The sequence below is a fragment of the Corythoichthys intestinalis genome, chromosome 8, assembly GCF_030265065.1.
Source record: "Corythoichthys intestinalis isolate RoL2023-P3 chromosome 8, ASM3026506v1, whole genome shotgun sequence".
Lineage (NCBI taxonomy): Eukaryota > Metazoa > Chordata > Actinopteri > Syngnathiformes > Syngnathidae > Corythoichthys > Corythoichthys intestinalis.
In genome coordinates, this window is record NC_080402.1 from 49207491 (window position 1) to 49225771 (window position 18281).

An 18281-nucleotide genomic window follows, 5' to 3' on the forward strand; every position below is an offset into this window, starting at 1 on the left:
TGTTAATCAAGCATTAATTGTTAATATAATTAATTAAAGTTAATTGGCTCTAAGTAAAGCTTGTCATGAATTTATCGCATCGGGCGGGTCGGCTCTCAAGCTCAATGAGGACCAAGTCACATCTCCAGGTCCTCCTCTGAGAACCTGGGCAAAAAAATTATGTGCACCCGTGGTTATAGTACAGTATAATAATAACAGTTCATTTAGATAATTTTGTGCCGAGAAAAAAATACCATTGTTTAAAAAAATTTTAAACATGGTACTCACAATATTACTCATTACTTGAGTATTCTTTTCACCAAATACTTTTTTACTTGTACTTGAATACATTTTTTTGGATGACTACTTTTACTTGAGTAAAAATATTTTGAAGTAACGCTACTCTTACTTAAATACAATTTTTGGCTACTCTACCCACCTCTGCTATACAATTTGCATAGGAAAAATATCATAGCCTTAATCAATTGCATATTGATTCAAAGAATCCTGAGTCCCTATAATACAGTTTATGCACCATTTCACAAAATAGTGCCATTTGTGTATGCTATCAAATAACAATTTTATTAAGTGAACAAAAATTTCCATTTATAGTCGGGAAGTCCAATATCTATGACAGAGTATTACACAAAGAAAGACAAAAAATAAGACTACGAGAATATGATTTAATGTGATAACACTGTAATATTACAAGATTTAAAACATAATTTTACGTATTTCTACATGTGAGAAAAAAGTCAAAATGTTAACGTAATTTATTAGATTTATTAGATTCAAGAGAAAAATGAGAATGAGAAAAAAAGTCATAATATTACATATTCATTCATTCATTTTCCAAGCTGCTTATCCTCATGAGGGTCACGGGGGAGCTGGAGCCAATCCCAGCTAACTATGCTCAGTAGGTGGGGTACATCCTAAATTGGTTGCCAGTCAATCGCAGGGCACAACGAGACGAACGACCATTCGCGCACACACTCATAACTACGGACAATTTAAAGAGTGTTCGATCAGCCTACCATGCATGTTTTTGGGATGTTTGGGGGGAAACCGGAGTACCCAGAGAAAACCCACACAGGCACGGGGAGAACTTGCAAACTCTACACAGGAAAGCCGGAGCCCGGGATTGAACCACTGATCTCAGAACTATCCGACAGACATGCTAACCACTATGCCAACGTTTCTAATATTCAGATGTGGGTAGAGAGCCAAAAAGTTTACTCAAGTAAGAGTAGCGTTACATCAAAATAATATTACTAAAGTAAGAGTAAAAGTAGTCATCCAAAACATGTACTCAAGTACAAGTAAAAAAGTACCCAGTGAAAACAATAGTCAAGTAATGAGAAACATTTTGAGTAACTGCTTTTTTTTGTTTGATTTTTTTTTTTCAATGTTTTTTTTTCTCACAGCACAAACTTATCTAAATAAACTGTTGTTATAATGATGCTGTATAATAACCCATTACATGACCACGTTAAACCAAAGAAATTAAAGAGAGGGGGGAAAAAAACAGTAAGGAGGCATTATTTGTCCAAAGAGTATGAGTGCCATGCCCTTTAGTGGAGAAAATAGATCCTAGTTTGAATAGTGAATACTGTAGTTGCTTCATAGTTACTATGATGAAATTAAAAGGATCATATCTCCGGTTTTCCGTGGTCACTCGGTGCTAAATAAAAACTGGAAGAAAGTTTTAAATCCGCGCTTCCGATTCATGTTGAGGGCAGCGCTCTATGTCAAATACTTCATTTGTTATGGTGCTTTAAAGACGCAAGATTGAACAGGCTTGCGTGATCATAGAACGGCAAGCTTGCGTCTGATTGGTGTAATGAAGTGGTGCGATTATTGTTGTGACGTCTCATTGTTGAAATTAGTAGCACTGCTCTTGGCAATAGCATCGGGAGCAAAAAAAAAAAAAAATCTAATGCTGTATGTAGAATAAAGAGGAAAAATGTCACAACTCTTGTGTAGCCCAAAGTAGCGGAGTAAGAGTGGCGTTTTTTTGTTTTTTCACAAATCTACTCAAGTAAAAGTAAAAAATATGGCTTAGTAAAACTACTCTTGGAAGTACATTTTCCTCAAAAAGTTACTCAAGTAAATGTAACGAAGTACACGTAATGTGCTACTACCCACCTCTGCTAATATTACATATCTGTATGTAATTATGTACAGTGGGGTAAATAAGTATTTAGTCAACCACTAATTGTGCAGGTTCTCCCCCTTGAAAATATTAGAGAAGCCTGTAATTGTCAACATGGGTAAACCTCAACCATGAGAGGCAAAAAAAAAAAAAAAAACCAACAGAAAATCACAGTTTGATTTTTAAAGAATTTATTTGCAAATCATGGTGGAAAATAAGTATTTGGTCAATACCAAAAGTTCATCTCAATACTTTGTTATGTACTCTTTGTTAGCAATAACAGGGGCCAAACGTTTTCTGTTACTCTTCACAAGCTTTTCACACACTGTTGCTGGTATTTTGGCCCATTCCTCCATGCAGATCTCCTCTACAGCAGTGATGTTTTGGGGCTGTCGTTGGGCAACACGGACTTTCAACTCTCTCCTCACCGCGTGGCGTCAAAATGATAACAAGAATGGTGAGCAAAAATCCCAGAACCACACAGGGACACCTAGTGAATAACCTACAGAGAGCTGGGACCCCAGTAACTAAGGCTACTATCAGTAACACAATGCGCCGCCAGGGACTCAAATCCTGCACTGCCAGACGTGTCCCCCTGCTAAAGAAAGTACACGTCCAGGCCTGTCTGCGGTTCGCTAGAGAGCATTTGGATGATCCAGAAGAGGACTGGGAGAATGTTTTATGGTCAGATGAAACCGAAATAGAACTTTTTGGTAGAAACACAGGTTCTCATGTTTGGAGGAGAAAGAATACTGAATTGCATTAGAAGAACACCATACCCACTGTGGAAACATCATGCTTTGGGGCCGTTTTTCTGCAAAGGGACCAGGACGACTGATCTGTGTAAAGGAAAGAATGAATGGGGCCATGTATCGAGAGATTTTGAGTGAAAATCGCCTTGCATCAGCAAGGACATTGAAGATGAGACGTGGCTGGGTCTTTCAGCATGACAATGATCCCAAACACACAGCCAGGGCAACAAAGGAGTGGCTTTGTAAGAAGCATTTCAAGGTCCTGGAATGGCCTAGCCAGTGTCCAGATCTCAACCCCATAGAAAATCTGTGGAGGGAAATGAAAGTCCGTGTTGCCCAACGACAGCCCCAAAACATCACTGCTCTCGAGGGGATCTGCATGGAGGAATGGGTCAAAATACCAGCAACAGTGTGTGAAAAACTAGTGTAGAGTTACAAAAAATGTTTGGCCTCCGTTATTGCCACCTAAGGGTACATAACAAAGTATTGAGATGGAACTTTTGGTATTGACCAAATACTTATTTTCCACCATGATTTGCAAATAAATTCTTTAAAAATCAAACAATGCGATTTTCTGCCTTTTTTTCCACATTTTGTCTCTCATGGTTGAGGTTTACCCATGTTGACAATTACTGGCCTCTCTAATATTTTCAAGTGGGAGAACTTGCACAATTAGTGGTTGACTAAATACTTATTTGCACCACTGTATGACTGCAGTTTGGCTCATTTAGCAGACTTGGTATGTGATCTGGTAGGAAGGACAGGTTAATTGGGTGGTGAAAGCACATGGAGCCAAAATGGAGTGAAACACTGGCAGGACTGAGCAAAACAGCCCAGGATATAAGAAAATGAAATGTGATATAGGAAAAGATGAAGGTATCAAAGGCTAGACAAGATATCTATCAAAGCATGGGCTGTACCAATGGTTGGTCAGACAGAGATCGAAAATTATCTGCAGCAGGATGGAAATGTATTGACCGTTGACCGGTTATGGAATCAGTTGCGGGCTGGATTGATTAGAAAAAAAAAATACTTTGAGGAGTTGATCAATGAGGAAAATAAAAGAGGTAACTGTGGTGGACCAGGAGGAGTTCGCATTGTTCATTAAGGCAGGTGTTAGAAAAGCACTAAAGAGGATAAAAAAATGGAAAGGCATTTGGTCCTGGTGACATACTTGTGGATCAAACATCAACTGCAGGGACTCACTGTATGTCAAATCAATATAAAGTAGATTTGATAACTCACCAGTGCAGGATGTAATGCAGAAGTTGTATGTCCAAGGATTATTGTAGAAACAGAAATCCGCATCTGACAGCTGGAAGAGTCCATAATAAGTGCGGGAAGACCCTGAGAGATCTCGCCTTGGCCGCCGCGCAGGGCCACCTCTCCCTGTGTCTTCTGTGCTCCACAATCCATCCACGTGCTTCATCAACGCATCCATCTCAATTTGCTGTGCCAAAGGGATTGAGTCAGCGTCAATGAACTCTATGGAGGCGTTTGACAGTTCAGAAGGTTCTATCGGCTGAGGGGGCGGCACAGAGGGTCTTATCTGTCGAGGGGGAACCCTGGTGGGTCTCACGAAGGGACTCGTGATATTGATATTTGTCGGTTCGGTGGGTCTTGTGATACTGATGTTTGTTGGTTTGGTGGGTGTTACGACGTTGATATTTGTCGGCTGAGTGGGTCTTGAGGTGTTGGTGGCTGTCGACTCCGGGGGACTTGTGGTGTTGGTGGTTGTTGGTTCAGTAGGTCTTGTGGTGCTGGTGATTGAGGTTTCTGTTGGTCTTGTGGTGTTTGTCAGCTCCAGGAGTGTTGTGGTATTGGTTGTTGGCAGTTCGGTGGTTCTTGTGGCGTTGGTAGTTGACGATTCAGTAGGTCCTGTGGTTGTTGTGAGTGCAGTAGGTCTTGTGGTGTTGGTGGTTATTTGTTCAATAGGTCTTGTGGTGTTGGTAGTTGTTGGCTCTGGGGGGCTTGTGGTGTTGGTGGTTGTCGGTTCGGTAGGCCTTGTGGTGTTTGTCAGCTCTGGGGGTCTTGTAGTGTTTGTGGTTGTGGGTTCAGTACGTCTTGTAGTGTTGGTGGTTGTTATTTCGATAGGTCTTGTGGTGTTGGTGGTTGTTGGCTCTGGGGGTATTGTGGTGTTGGTGGTTGTTGGTTCAGTAGGCCTTGTGGTGTTGGTGTTTGTCGGTTCGGTAGGTCCTGTGGTGTTTGTCAGCTCTGGGGGTCTTGTGGTGTTGGTGGTTGTTGGTTCAGTGGGTGTTGTGGTGTTTGTCAGATCTGGGGGTCTTGTGGTGTTGGTGGTTGTTGGTTCAGTAGGCCTTGTGGTGTTGGTGTTTGTCGGTTCGGTAGGTCCTGTGGTGTTTGTCAGCTCTGGGGGTCTTGTGGTGTTGGTGGTTGTTGGTTCAGTGGGTGTTGTGGTGTTTGTCAGATCTGGGGGTCTTGTGGTGTTGGTGGTTGTCAGATCTGGGGGTCTTGTGGTGTTGGTGGTTGTCGGTTCAGGATAGACCGGCAGGGTAGACGTAGTCTTGATCAACTTGGTATTCAGACTTGACCTCTTCTCTACTTCACATATCACTGCATGGCAAAAACGTTTTATTCATAGATTCATGTTCAAACCCTTACATTTCAGTCTCCTTTGCTGAATATGTCAGGAGTCAAAATACATACAGTATGATGACACCACTCAACAATGTTCTCACCTACTGACGTGATGATCTCTCTGAACTTTTCAATGCCTTGAGGAAGCATGATGGCCTTTTCAAGCCTCCTCTTGAGTTCACATCTGGAGACGATGCGGCCTTGGCTCGGAACCAGAACTGCCAGGAGCAGATGCAGCATAAACACCAGCCTCATCTCAGTATCTTTTGGGAGAATAAAAATACTCTTTTAGGACTGGACAGTTCTGAAAAATATTTTATGATGGACCCAAACAAACCAACCAGTTCAAAATCATCCAGTTGATAAAACGTCTCGAAGAGGGGGGAATCTGCAGCCCAACCTGGGCGAAGAAGTGACTGTGTCTGCCTTTTTCCTTGACCTCCAGGCAAATTACTTTAAGTCACTAACTGCATAAAAAGAAGGATTCCATCGAACACTGACACGGAATTGATGTTGCAATACCTGTTGTTGTGTTTTTATATACTGTTCTCATACTAACAGCAGAATTGTTTTTCTTTGTGATGCAGTACTTTGAAGAATAAAGTCATTTTCGTTCCTACTTTTTTTTTATGACTGTCTCACTTTACATTTGCACATATTGATAAAAAGTACAGTACCAGTACATTGGGTTTACTGAGGTGTTTCATGCACAAGAGTAGAAACACATTTAATTATCTGTTCAAAGGATGCAAAACCTGATCTAGAGTTTGGGCAGAGCCACAATTGGACCTGTCAAAGTGCTAAATGCCATGGAGTTAAATGCGTCTTTTGGGAGGAGTGCAGTATACTAAAAGTACGATGATTAAACAACAACGTGGTTAAGCCACGTCAACGTTCAGTATTGTTCCATGACTAAATATATTTCAAATTCATGCTCATATTTTCCTCAAAGTGTCCAATGATTAAACATGATCTTACCAAAAAATATGAGTATAAGGTCCTGTGTATTTGTAGGTGATTATACTGTATGACACACTTCTAATACTGTATAAATATATACATGCCACTATGATAACACTGAATGAATACACTATGCTTTCTTATACAAAGTTGATTAATCACTTGATGACTGAATTTACATTTAAGAAATATACATGAAAATACGTTGGGGAATACATAGGTAAATGAAAAGTGAAATAAATAAAAAAATACATATATAGTATATATATGTTCTGTATGTGAAAAATAAAACTGAAGAATTGAACAACTAATTAGAGATTCCTAAATAAATATTAAAAATTGTGAGAGTGATAAAGAGAAAAAAAATTCAAAAAAATGTGAATCATACTTTTTTTTAAATGTAGGAAATAAATAAAAAGGAGGAGTTATAAAATCATTTTAAAATATATTAATAAATTAAAAAAATATACATTTCTTAAACTTTTATTTCTCCATTTCTATCTTTTCATGATTTTTTTTTTTTTAATTTATGATGTCCCAATTTTGTGGCTGCGGCAATTTTATTTTCTATATTTAGTATTTTGTACCTATTTTTTAATGTATTATTTATTCCTCTAATGCTTTATGTTTATCTGTTAACTCTTTGGCTGCCATTGACGGTGCTAGATGTCCAATCCATTTGAAGCTTCAAATGGATTGGACCCCTACTAGTGAGAAACTAATTTTAATACACAGCAGAAGGATGTGTGGACACTACGTGATTGGACGTCTATCATCGTCAATGGCACTTACAGAGTAAAATGTCAACAACTTTGTATAAGTCAACAACATACAACAAACTTTTTTAACAAATAAAAAACTGAAAAGTGGGGCGTGCAATATTATTCGGCCCCCTTGCGTTAATACTTTGTAGCGCCACCTTTTGCTCCAATTACAGCTGCAAGTCGCTTGGGGTATGTTTCTATCAGTTTTGCACATCGAGAGACTGACATTCTTGCCCATTCTTCCTTGCAAAACAGCTCGAGCTCAGTGAGGTTGGATGGAGAGTGTTTGTGAACAGCAGTCTTCAGCTCTTTCCACAGATTCTCGATTGGATTCAGGTCTGGACTTTGACTTGGCCATTCTAACACCTGGATACGTTTATTTTTGAACCATTCCATTGTAGATTTGGCTTTATGTTTTGGATCATTGTCCTGTTGGAAGATAAATCTCCGTCCCAGTCTCAGGTCTTGTGCAGATACCAACAGGTTTTTCTTCCAGAATGTTCCTGTATTTGGCTGCATCCATCTTCCTGTCAATTTTAACCATCTTTCCTTGGTTTTCATAATGCTCTCTGCACTTTAAACAGAACCCTGAGACTATCACAGAGCAGGTGCATTTATACGGAGACTTGATTACACACAGGTGGATTCTATTTATCATCATCGGTAATTTAGGACAACATTGGATCATTCAGAGATCCTCACTGAACTTCTGGAGTGAGTTTGCTGCACTGAAAGTAAAGGGGCCGAATAATATTGCACGCCCCTCTTTTCAGTTTTTTATTCGTTAAAAAAGTTTAAATTATCCAATAAATGTTGTTCCACTTCACGATTGTGTTCCACTTGTTGTTGATTCTTGACAAAAAAATTAAATTTCATATCTTTATGTTTGAAGCCTGAAATGTGGCGAAAGGTTGCAAGATTCAAGGGGGCCGAATACTTTTGCAAGGCACTGTAACTTAACATTGAGTATTTAATGTTTAGAATGCGGAAATGTGATAGGATAACTAAGCAAAATGACATAACAAGAAAAGTATGTGTATGAATGCAATATACATAAATGTAACACTGGCCAGTCCAATTTTATAATGTGCCTTAAATATTGTTTGACCTTATGATATGCAATTACTTTCAAAAATAAAACCTCAAAATGTATTGAATTTATATGAATTCATGCCAGTTGCATGCAAAATGAAAAATGTCCTAATAGCAGGATGATTAAACATGACAATAATACTTGTAAAACCCGAGAGTATTCATCTGGTTATCGATAACTATGCTGACAATTAGACCAGAATATGACAGAAGCACTTACATGCAGATAAATCTAAAAGTATTGTACTTAATATGTATATATGCACACACGATAGAACTTACCAATTAGGTGCTAATGGAAATGCAATAAAAAAAAGTGTTCTCACCACAGCTGAGTGTTTCCTCGTGCGTGAGCCGGCTCGTTTGGTCTCACGAAGTTGTACACAAGGTATAAGGGTGAGCATGATTAGTGTGGACTAACCTGTTTGTATTTTTGGACTTGCCACATCCTTATCCGTCATTTCAACCACCAGTTTGGATCCGAGTCAAAAGTGCATGCCTGCAGTGCGCTCGGGGCTATCTAATAAGCTTGGTACAGTGGAATGAAAAAGTATCTGAACCTTTTGGAATTTCTCACATTTCTGCATAAAATCACCATCAAATATGATCTGATCTTTGTCAAAATCACACTGATGAAAAAACAGTGTCTGCTTCAACTAAAACCACCCAAACATTTATAGGTTTTCATATTTTAATGAGGATAGTATACTCACAGTGACAGAAGGGGGAAAAATAAGTAAGTGAACCATCGCATTTAATATTTTGTGCACCCCCCCTTTGGCAGCAATAACTTCAACCAGACGCTTTCTGTAGCCGCAGATCAGTCTGGTGCATCGATCAGTACTAATCTTGGCCCATTCGTCTCTAAAAAACTGCTGTAGTTGAGCCAGATTCCTGGGATATCTGGCTTCTAAAGCCATTCTGAAGCTGATTTACTTCTGTGTTTTGGATCATCGTCTTGTTGCAGCATCCATCCTATTTTAACTATTATAACTTTTGAATTCATTCTTCCATTAACGATTGCAATTTGTCCAGGCCCTGAGGCAGCAAAACAGCCCCAAATCATGATGCTCGCTCCACCATGGTTCACCGTGGGGTGATGCGTTGATGTTGGTGAGCTGTTCCATTTTTCCTCCACACATGACTTTGTATGTTACTCCCAAACAATTCAACTTTGGTTTCATCAGTCCACAAAATATTTTGCCAAAACTTCAGTGGAGTGTCAAAGTGCCTTTTTGCAAACATTAAATGAGCAGCAATGATTTTTTTTAGACAGCAGTGGCTTCCTCCGTTGAGTTTTACATATAGTCGATGTGTGCACATAGATATTGGACTGTGCCAGTGATTTCAATAAGTCTCTACTTCCGCTCTAGGTTTTTTTTTTTTTTTACCTCTCTGAGTATTCTGCGCTGAACTTTTGGCGTCATCTTTGACTGGACGGCCACTTCTTGGGAGAGAAGCAACAGTGCCAAACTCTCTCCATTTGTAGACAACTTCTCTGACTGTCGATTGATGAACATCCAGACTGTTAGAGATGGTTTTGTATCCTTTCACAGCTTTATACAAATCAACAATCCTTGATCACAGGTCTTCAGACAGCTCTTTTGACCGAGCCATGATGCACATCAGTCAATGCTTCTCGTCAAGACAATTCTTACCAGGTGTGTGTTTTATAGTGGGCAGGGCAGATTTAAACCACTCATTAGTGATTGGGCACACATCTGCCTTAAGATGTTTGGTAAAAATTGGTTTCAATTGCTCTTTAAGTCTCCTTAGGCAGAGGGTTCACTTACTTATTTTTCCCCATTCTGTCATTGTTTGCATGCTATCATCATTAAAATATGAAAACCTATAAATGTTTGGGTGGTTTTAGTTAAAGCAGACACTGCTTTTACATCTGTGTGAATTTGACAAAGATCAAACATAGACTTCATAACAGATTTTTCAAGTCTATGGATCAAATCACATTTGAGGGTGATTTTATGGAGAAATGTGAGAAATTCCAAAAGGTTCAGATACTTTTTCATGCCAAGAAGATGCTGTGTGAGGAGCAAAAATATGGCACATGGATTAAAATAGTTCCACTGAGCAGTTTTATCGGGCATCTCAAGAAATTTGAAAGCGGAAAAATGATATTTGTCATATGAAGAGATCACAAACTGAAGCAAAATTAACCTTCTGAAGTTGTTTTTCTCTGTATAAGAATAGTTTGCTTCAGATTCTATCCATGAAATGCTATTTCTTTGCATCAAACATAGGGAAGAATACCAAATTGTTTATTGGAGAAAAAATTCAAATAAATAAATTAGGAGAACTCAATTAAAAAAATGTAATCTAATTAATTTTGGTTAAACATATAGTGATATTTGTTCCAAAAAGTTGTTATAATATAACATAGACTTTGAAATTAATTCATCTTGATTAATCGCATTTTAATCACAATTTGTCCCCAAAAAAAGTCACATTTAAAAAATTTTCAAAGGATTTTGGTGGTCGAATGAATTAAATAATAAATCCTGGAAAATCATGAACTGGGAGATGATCCTAGATGCGAAGTCAGAAAAAAAAAGTACCCCGGCTTCACGAGTTGCTTCAATCTGACGTCACTAGACAAAATGGCGCTCAACACAACGTATTGATGACACAATAATGGAGTTAAATGAAGTTTCTTGGAGACGCCATCTATTTTTTTCTCATACAGTGAATTAGCTTAAAGAATTTATAGATATTTTATATCGACTTTTAGCAAGGATATAACTAAAGAAGGCATTTTGCAGTGTGTGCTATTTTTCTCGGTTGTCATTTTTCCTTCACTATTTAATCACTTACCAGAAGGCAGGTTTGCTGGAGGTCAAAATGCATTTCAATGGCCAAAATATATATATATATATATATATGTATTTTTTTTTTAAAACGTCGTAATTCCAGAGTTGCTAATCTTACTTTAAAAAAGTAATTACTTAGAGTTAGAAATTACTTCTCCCAAAAAGTAATTGAGTTACTAACTCAGTTACCTTGACGTAAGAGTAATTAATCGGCAAAGGTACTGTCGTTACTTTTCATGTTCTGCACGTTATTACATGATCCATTCTATAACGTCTTTCACATCAAATTTGTTCAACTGATTGAATTGAACTGTCTTTTTCATTTAAAAAAAACATAGGTCACCCTTTTTACATTTTCTTAAATTTCACCTATCATAAAGTGTAATGGTATACAAACTTTTAACTTTTAAATGCTGGGGAAAAAAAAGACTTTGTTTTTCCTGTTGGACTGAACCCGCACCAAACCGTGAACCCTGTACCGGGGTACATACTGAACCGTGACTTGTGTGTACCGTCACACCCCTAATATATATAGATATATTTTTCAATATACAGGTGAGGCTCTGAAACTCGTCCCTCTTCTATCTTTGCTCTCATTGTTTTGATTTTGTTTTTAAAATCAGAGTTTTATGAATGCGTCATTGAAGAGAAGTTTAGGGCAAGGGACTATTTTTGGTAATAAAAAAACAAAAAAAGAATTATAATTATATTGTAGCATCTACAAGGACAACGCCCACTAGGTGATGATAACGCATACTGAACACGAAAACAGTCCAATATTTTCAATTACAGTGGTATGAAAAGTATCTGAACCTTTTGGAATTTCTCACATTTCTGCATAAAATCACCATCAAATGTGATCTGATCTTTGTCAAAATCACACAGATGAAAAAAAACAGTGTCTGCTTTAACTAAAACCACCCAAACATTTACAGGTTTTCATATTTTAATGAGGATATGCAAACAATGACAGAGGGGGGAAAAAGCTTCCTGTAGCTGCAGATCAGTCTGAAATACCGATAAGCCCATTCTTCTCTACAAAACTGCTGTAATTCAGTCAGATTCCTAGGATTTCTGGCATGAATCGCTGTCTTTAGGTCATGCCACAGCATCACAATGGGGTTTAAAGGGGAACTTTGAAGTAAGGTTGGCCAACCATATTTTTGAATAATATCAATGGCTAAACAATTATAAGCATATTTTCTTTTTTTTTTTAACGCAACCCTTCCAGATTCTTTGTTTAACCCATAGCAACGCCCTTGACAACGAAAATGCTTTTCTTCGGCAATCTTCGGAAATCTTCGGAAATTACGTCACACCTAGATGTGCAAGGGAAGTCCACCATAGAACAGTATTGTTTGTTGCATTGCTTCTCGGTAAGATGCCACAGCGGTGTGTGGTGATGTTTTGTTCTCGCTCAAACGAAAGGTTGTATGAGTGGCCAAAGGATAGCAGGGCACGTAAATGGACATCTTTCGTTCGCACGAAGCGAATGAATTTCACGCCATCATCGAGTAGTGTTCTCTGCTGCAAACACTTCGAAGATGCCTGCTTCCTTAACCGGTCTGCTTATGATCAAGGATTTGCCTAAAAGTAAGAGTGATTTTTGGATAGATGACTGATGACTTTGTCAAAGCATAGCTGCCTACTGTTGTGGAATTGAACAGTATAAGCTATGAGAGCCGCTGACAGGTGACAGCTGAAAAATAGCGTGTTGGTTTAGCGTAGCCATTGAGTCAATCTCGCAGCGAATCAGCGAGCGCGCAGGTCACACAGTGAATCATGGGAAATGTAGTCTCGGGACAACACTGAAGTGGTGCTTTGTAATCTGTTCGCTTGTGTGAAAAAACTACATTTCCTCACGCCATTAGACGCAAATTCCTGCCGAGAGCTGTGCCGAGCTGTGTTCTAACTTTTCCATAAGAACTGCTCCATGTGTTAATAAAGAGACAAGGTTGTCAGCGCGTCGTGTGTTGGATACATTTGTAAACAAAAAGCTCATAACAAGACACTATGCACAATCCGTTTAAGAGACGCTGGAGTGGGAGGCGAGGAGGAGATCGGCGAGAAGCAAAACTTCGCGGTCGAATGTGGCGGCAGTCCGCTATTATTTTGTTTTCTTATTGTTGCCACAATAAAGTGGAGAAAGCCATCAAAGACTCATCTCCTTCTTTCCCCCCAACGTTTTTATATTATTATTTTATATGCACAAGAGCTGCCGGATCTGTCAAAATGAACATGAAGTCTGATTTTTTTTAACAATGTCATCAGATAGACAAAAACATAACATTATGTGCAAATGCCTGCATCTTCAAATCATAAAAATAATAACAGCCTACATCTTACCAATGTTGTAATCTCGATGGGTCTTGTATCCATTCCATGTCAGGTCGTCTAGGTACATTGTTTGCATTGTGATTAGCGTCTGGCTAATACATGTTAGATCCAACATAAAATTTCAAGCTCCTCTTCTTCCTCCAACTCTTCAAAAACTTGGATCTCCTCCCTTGCGCTCGGTCTATCGCTTATATCGCTGTTTGAATCATTGTTTGAAGGGCTTTGTTTGGCGGCCATATGTATGGAGCTGCCAACGCTGTTCCCGGTGTGACGTATCACTTCCGGGTTCCTCCCCTTTCAGGCTCGAACTTCGGATACGCGATTATTTTGTCAAATATACAACATATAAATTATTTTTTCATGCTTTATTTGGTGGACAATGTTTAATTACTTTACTTGTGACCCTATTTGGCATGTGAAGAAATTAGTTCACACTACAGCTTTAAAGTCTGGACTTTGACTTGGCCACTCCAGAACGTGTATTTTGTTCTTCTGAAACCATTCTGAAGTTGATTTAGTTCTGTGTTTTGGATCATTGTCTTGTTGCAGCATCCATCTTTTTTTAAACTTTCAACTGTCTGACAGACGGCACAGTCAGGTTTTCCTGCAAAACATCCTGATAAACTTATGAATTCATTCTTCCATTAATGATTGCAAGTTGTCCAGGCCCCGAGATAGCAAAACAGCACCAAATCATGACTCTCCCTCCACCATGCTTCACAATGGGGATGAGGTGTTGAAGTAGGTGAGCTGTTCCATTTTTCCTCCACACATATTGTGTGTTGTTCAAAAACAATTCAACTTTACTTTCATCAGTCCACTAAATATTTTACCAAAACTTCTGTGGAGTGTCCAAGTGCCTTTTTCCAAGCATTAAACGTGCAACAATGTTTTTTTTTAGACAGCAGTAGCTACTTCCGTGGAGTCCTCCCATGAACACCATTCTTGGCCATAGTTTTACATACTGTATGGCGGAACACACTCAGGTGACTTGAAGTTCCGCTCTGAGACCCAAATTTGGCCAAATTTTAAAATTGTCCGATATTCATGTGTCACATACATCATTAGAAAGCTTAAAATCTCAATTTTCTTGGGGAAGAATTTTTTTAACAGGAGGGCATTTTTTAAGAATACAAAAAAAATGTTTTGAAACAGCAAAACCCTATCTGGAGGTGAGAGCCCGCGAGAGCAGAATTACAGACGCTATGACTTTAAAGAGATATTATCACGTACGTTACCTTGTTTTGATCCAAAAACTCAATGTAGCATGTATCACCGAGTGTCAAGACACAGCTGTGAATGGCCAGAGCTGGATTTTTGGGGGATTTTACGGGTGAAACATGGTCATATAACAAGGGTCGCGATGCAGAAATCACAGACATCAGGGAGTGGTCGAGATTTTCTTTTTCATATTATTTACCCTTTAAAACTTTTTTCCCCCAATTTTTCTTTGTTTGGATCGATTATTTATCATCTAAAATATTGGAGAAAATGCGACAGTAACAGAAAAAACAAAAAACAATTAAGCGATAGTTATGAGGTAGATATCAGTGACGTAATTTGTTTAAAAGTTTAAAATACGCGAGTGAATAATTTTTTAATTCGTGTTTTTTTAAACGAAATATTAGACATCAATGAATCATTCTAAGCTAAAAATGACAGACATTTTGAAAAATAAATATAATTAATTACTGTTGTTTTACGGCTGGGTTGAAACAAAAGCGGTTGCACGACGTATGTAAACGGGGTTTCCAGGGTAAAACGGACAAATTAAAAATAGTTTGTGGCCTTAATGCGCCATGAATCTGCTATGGCAGCATATAGACATATTGTTCTATCAAACACAACAGTTGTTTTGGGTTAAAAAACAGCTTTTTCTTTTAAAGAGGAGTGCAAGAGAAAAACTGCTTTTCAGTCTTGTCTGTGTTTTCCGCCATATATATACACACTGTATATTCTATGGTTTGTTCCCAGCTTGTATGAGTTCATTTTGTGAACACTGTTGTACGTTAGCCCAGCAAAATAACTTTTATTCTCGTATTAATAGTACGTAAAATTAAGTCATACTATTACTACGGGAAAAAAAGGTCCAACTGTTACTACGGGAAAATAGTCGTGCTATTCGTATGAGAAAAAAATGTTGTAATGTTGCTGAATGAACTGCTACTTACTTTATGTCGCGCTTTGCCTCCATTAAAATCCACAATATTGAGGGCATCTTGTGATTTAGAATCGGTTTTACAAATGAGGAAAAGGACATCCTTTATAGTTTGGCTCATCTACATCAAATCATTATCAATACAATGATTTATAGGCTACCAAATTTCGTCATAGCTCCCAGCTACGTAGTAGCTGTACGTCGACGTGAGGTATTCGCGAATTGGAATAATATTGTGCATCTCCTGAGTCTATATTTTAGAATCTGCTTCATAAAACAGGAAATCCTTTATTTTTTTGGCTCGTCTACATCAAATTATAATCATTACATGGCTTTATTTTGATGCTTCGTCGTAGCTCCCAGCTAGAGTACATGTACGTAAAGTGCGTAGCGGTTTATACTATGTAAAAATACGACGTTTTTTCTCATAGACCAGTACAACTTTAGTCTTATTGTCCTTTCTTTTCCTCGTCGTAGCTTCTTCTTTTGTTGAAAAAAAAAAAGGTTTTATACTTTCATACATTTTTTTTTTTTTTTGCGGCAATGGACTTCCATATTTAAATGCTCAAAAGAAGACAAAAAAGAGCAAAGAGCACATCTGTGCGCATCATTTGAAGCTAGGTTTATGTACACCTAGCTTGGCTAAAAAGAACACGCAGGAAGTCGATGTAGCTTTTGTGGAGGTTGGTGGCTGCTCCCCCAGCTGCTGTGATAGCAACCTTATTTATTCAGGGGCAAACAATCAGATGGGAGGGGTCAGGAAAAAGACTTACATGGGGGCCACATGGCCCAGATCAAAGGAAAGGCTAACTAGTACCTCTGGTACTAACTATAAGGAAAGCATACATACCTGTCAACTTGAGGCCGTTGGCAATCTTACAAATAGTGACGTATGCCCTTACAAATTGGTGACTAATATTACGTTTTATATTGCGTGTAATATGAAACACAAATAAAACTCAATTTTTAAAATAACATGAATTTATTGGTAATATTGTCACATATAACCTGGTGTAATCAATATCTTCAGCTACATCATGACCAGTGTTGTTAATAACGGCGTTACAATATAACGGCGTTACTAACGGCGTTATTTTTTTCAGTAATGAGTAATCTAATTAATTACTTTTCTCATCTTGGCAACGCCGTTACCGTTACTGAGGCGGGAAAGGCGTGCGTTACTATGCGTTACTAAGTTGGTTGAATAAAAAAAGTCTGAGAGAAACGGACTCACAGGGACGAGAGCAGAGCAGGAGTGGGGAAGACGCCGTTGCAACCCCGATGCTAGGTGGCTCCAGTAATACCTGACTGTAGCCACAGCCAACAAACTACGCCCACATGACACGGTAGATATCATATTATAGAACTAGATGCAAATGGCAGACACTGCTGCATTGCCAACATGTTTTAAGGACTACATGCGTTAGTAAACAGCCGCCATCTTAAAGCAGTACACCTCTCAGGAAGGCCCTGATGTAGAGATCCTTCCTAGCGAACCTATGTAATTTTTTTTAATCTAAAATGCTCCTAAATTGGTAAAATCTTAACTTAAATCTGTCTTTAAATGATGAAACAGTTTTAAAACTTACACATTTTTAAAGTAGACAGAAGGGAACTAATGCAATAACGGGAGCAATTTTAACTACTTTAACGATTGATTCACAACTTTAAATGACTTCCACACATAGCAAAGGTTACTAGCTAGTTATCGCAATACCCTTGTGTCTAGTTAAGTGGAGGGTAAAGAATTGGGCTAGGGCCAATTGTCCCCCAAACCCTTTAAGCTTCACATTGTGTGACCTGTTTTTTTTTGGGAGAAAAAAAATAATATATATATATCACTAGTTACTTTGCCAAGTAACTAATTACTCTTACATTCAGGTAACTGAGTTACTAAGGCAATTACTTTTTGGGAGAAGTAATTTGTAACTGTAATTAATTATTTTTTAAAGTAAAATTAACAACACTGATCATGACTACTAAAATTTAACAATGACTTTTATAATTGTATGTAGCACTTTTGGCAATTTCTATCATGTCTTTTGATGGCTGCACTTCATGGCACTTCAGCTCGCAATTCAGTTTGACTTGAAGGTAGTTCGTTAGTGTGTCCATTTATAAATTAAAAAGGTTAATTGATAAAATGAACTTAACGATGCAATCTTTGAGCCGGAGAACATTTATTTTGCTAATTCTGAGAAGTGATCAGCAATAGTTGCAGGCAAATTGTGTTTGGCAACAAATTGGCAGAATAAAGCCTCCGGTTTCGTCACTTTTCATTCTGCAGACTTCATCTTTATGACCAGTGTTGTTAATTTTACTTTAAAAAAGTAATTAATTACAGTAATAAATTACTTCTCCCAGAAGTAATTGAGTTTTTTTTCATTTTTTCCAAAAAACAAAAACAAAAAAACATAGTAACCTTTGATATGTTTGGAAGTCATTTAATGTTGTGACTCAACCGTTAAAGTTGTTAAAATTGGTCCTGGTTTTGAATTACTGTAGTTCCCTTCTGTCTACTTTCGACATGTGAAAGTTTTAAAACTGTTTCATCATTTAAGGATAGATTCAAGTAAAGATTTTGCGGATTTAGGAGTATTTTAGATCAAAAGTTACTTAGGTTCGCTAGGAAGGTTCACTACAACAGAGCCTTTCTGAGAAGTCTAC

At 38.1% G+C, this 18281-nt stretch overlaps 1 protein-coding gene across 4 annotated transcripts in view; it reads right to left on the reverse strand.

The window, feature by feature from the left end:
• LOC130921011 (mucin-2-like) overlaps window positions 1-16867 on the reverse strand; it is a 35051-nt gene extending 18184 nt beyond the window's left edge. Inside the window, exons 1-5 of one of the 4 annotated variants that reach the window (XM_057844608.1) lie at window positions 8621-8709; window positions 5820-5945; window positions 5580-5741; window positions 5197-5454; window positions 4129-5010 (exon numbers count right to left, since the gene is read on the reverse strand). In XM_057844608.1, coding sequence (XP_057700591.1) covers window positions 4129-5010; window positions 5197-5454; window positions 5580-5733 — 1294 coding nt within the window. In that variant the 5' untranslated portion in view covers window positions 5734-5741; window positions 5820-5945; window positions 8621-8709. Of the gene's footprint in view, window positions 1-4128; window positions 5455-5579; window positions 5742-5819; window positions 6036-8620; window positions 8710-16848 lie in introns of those variants that run through there. The other 3 variants (XM_057844607.1, XM_057844605.1, XM_057844606.1) reach the window with 3 other exon arrangements.
• Window positions 16868-18281: the final 1414 nt, after the last annotated feature.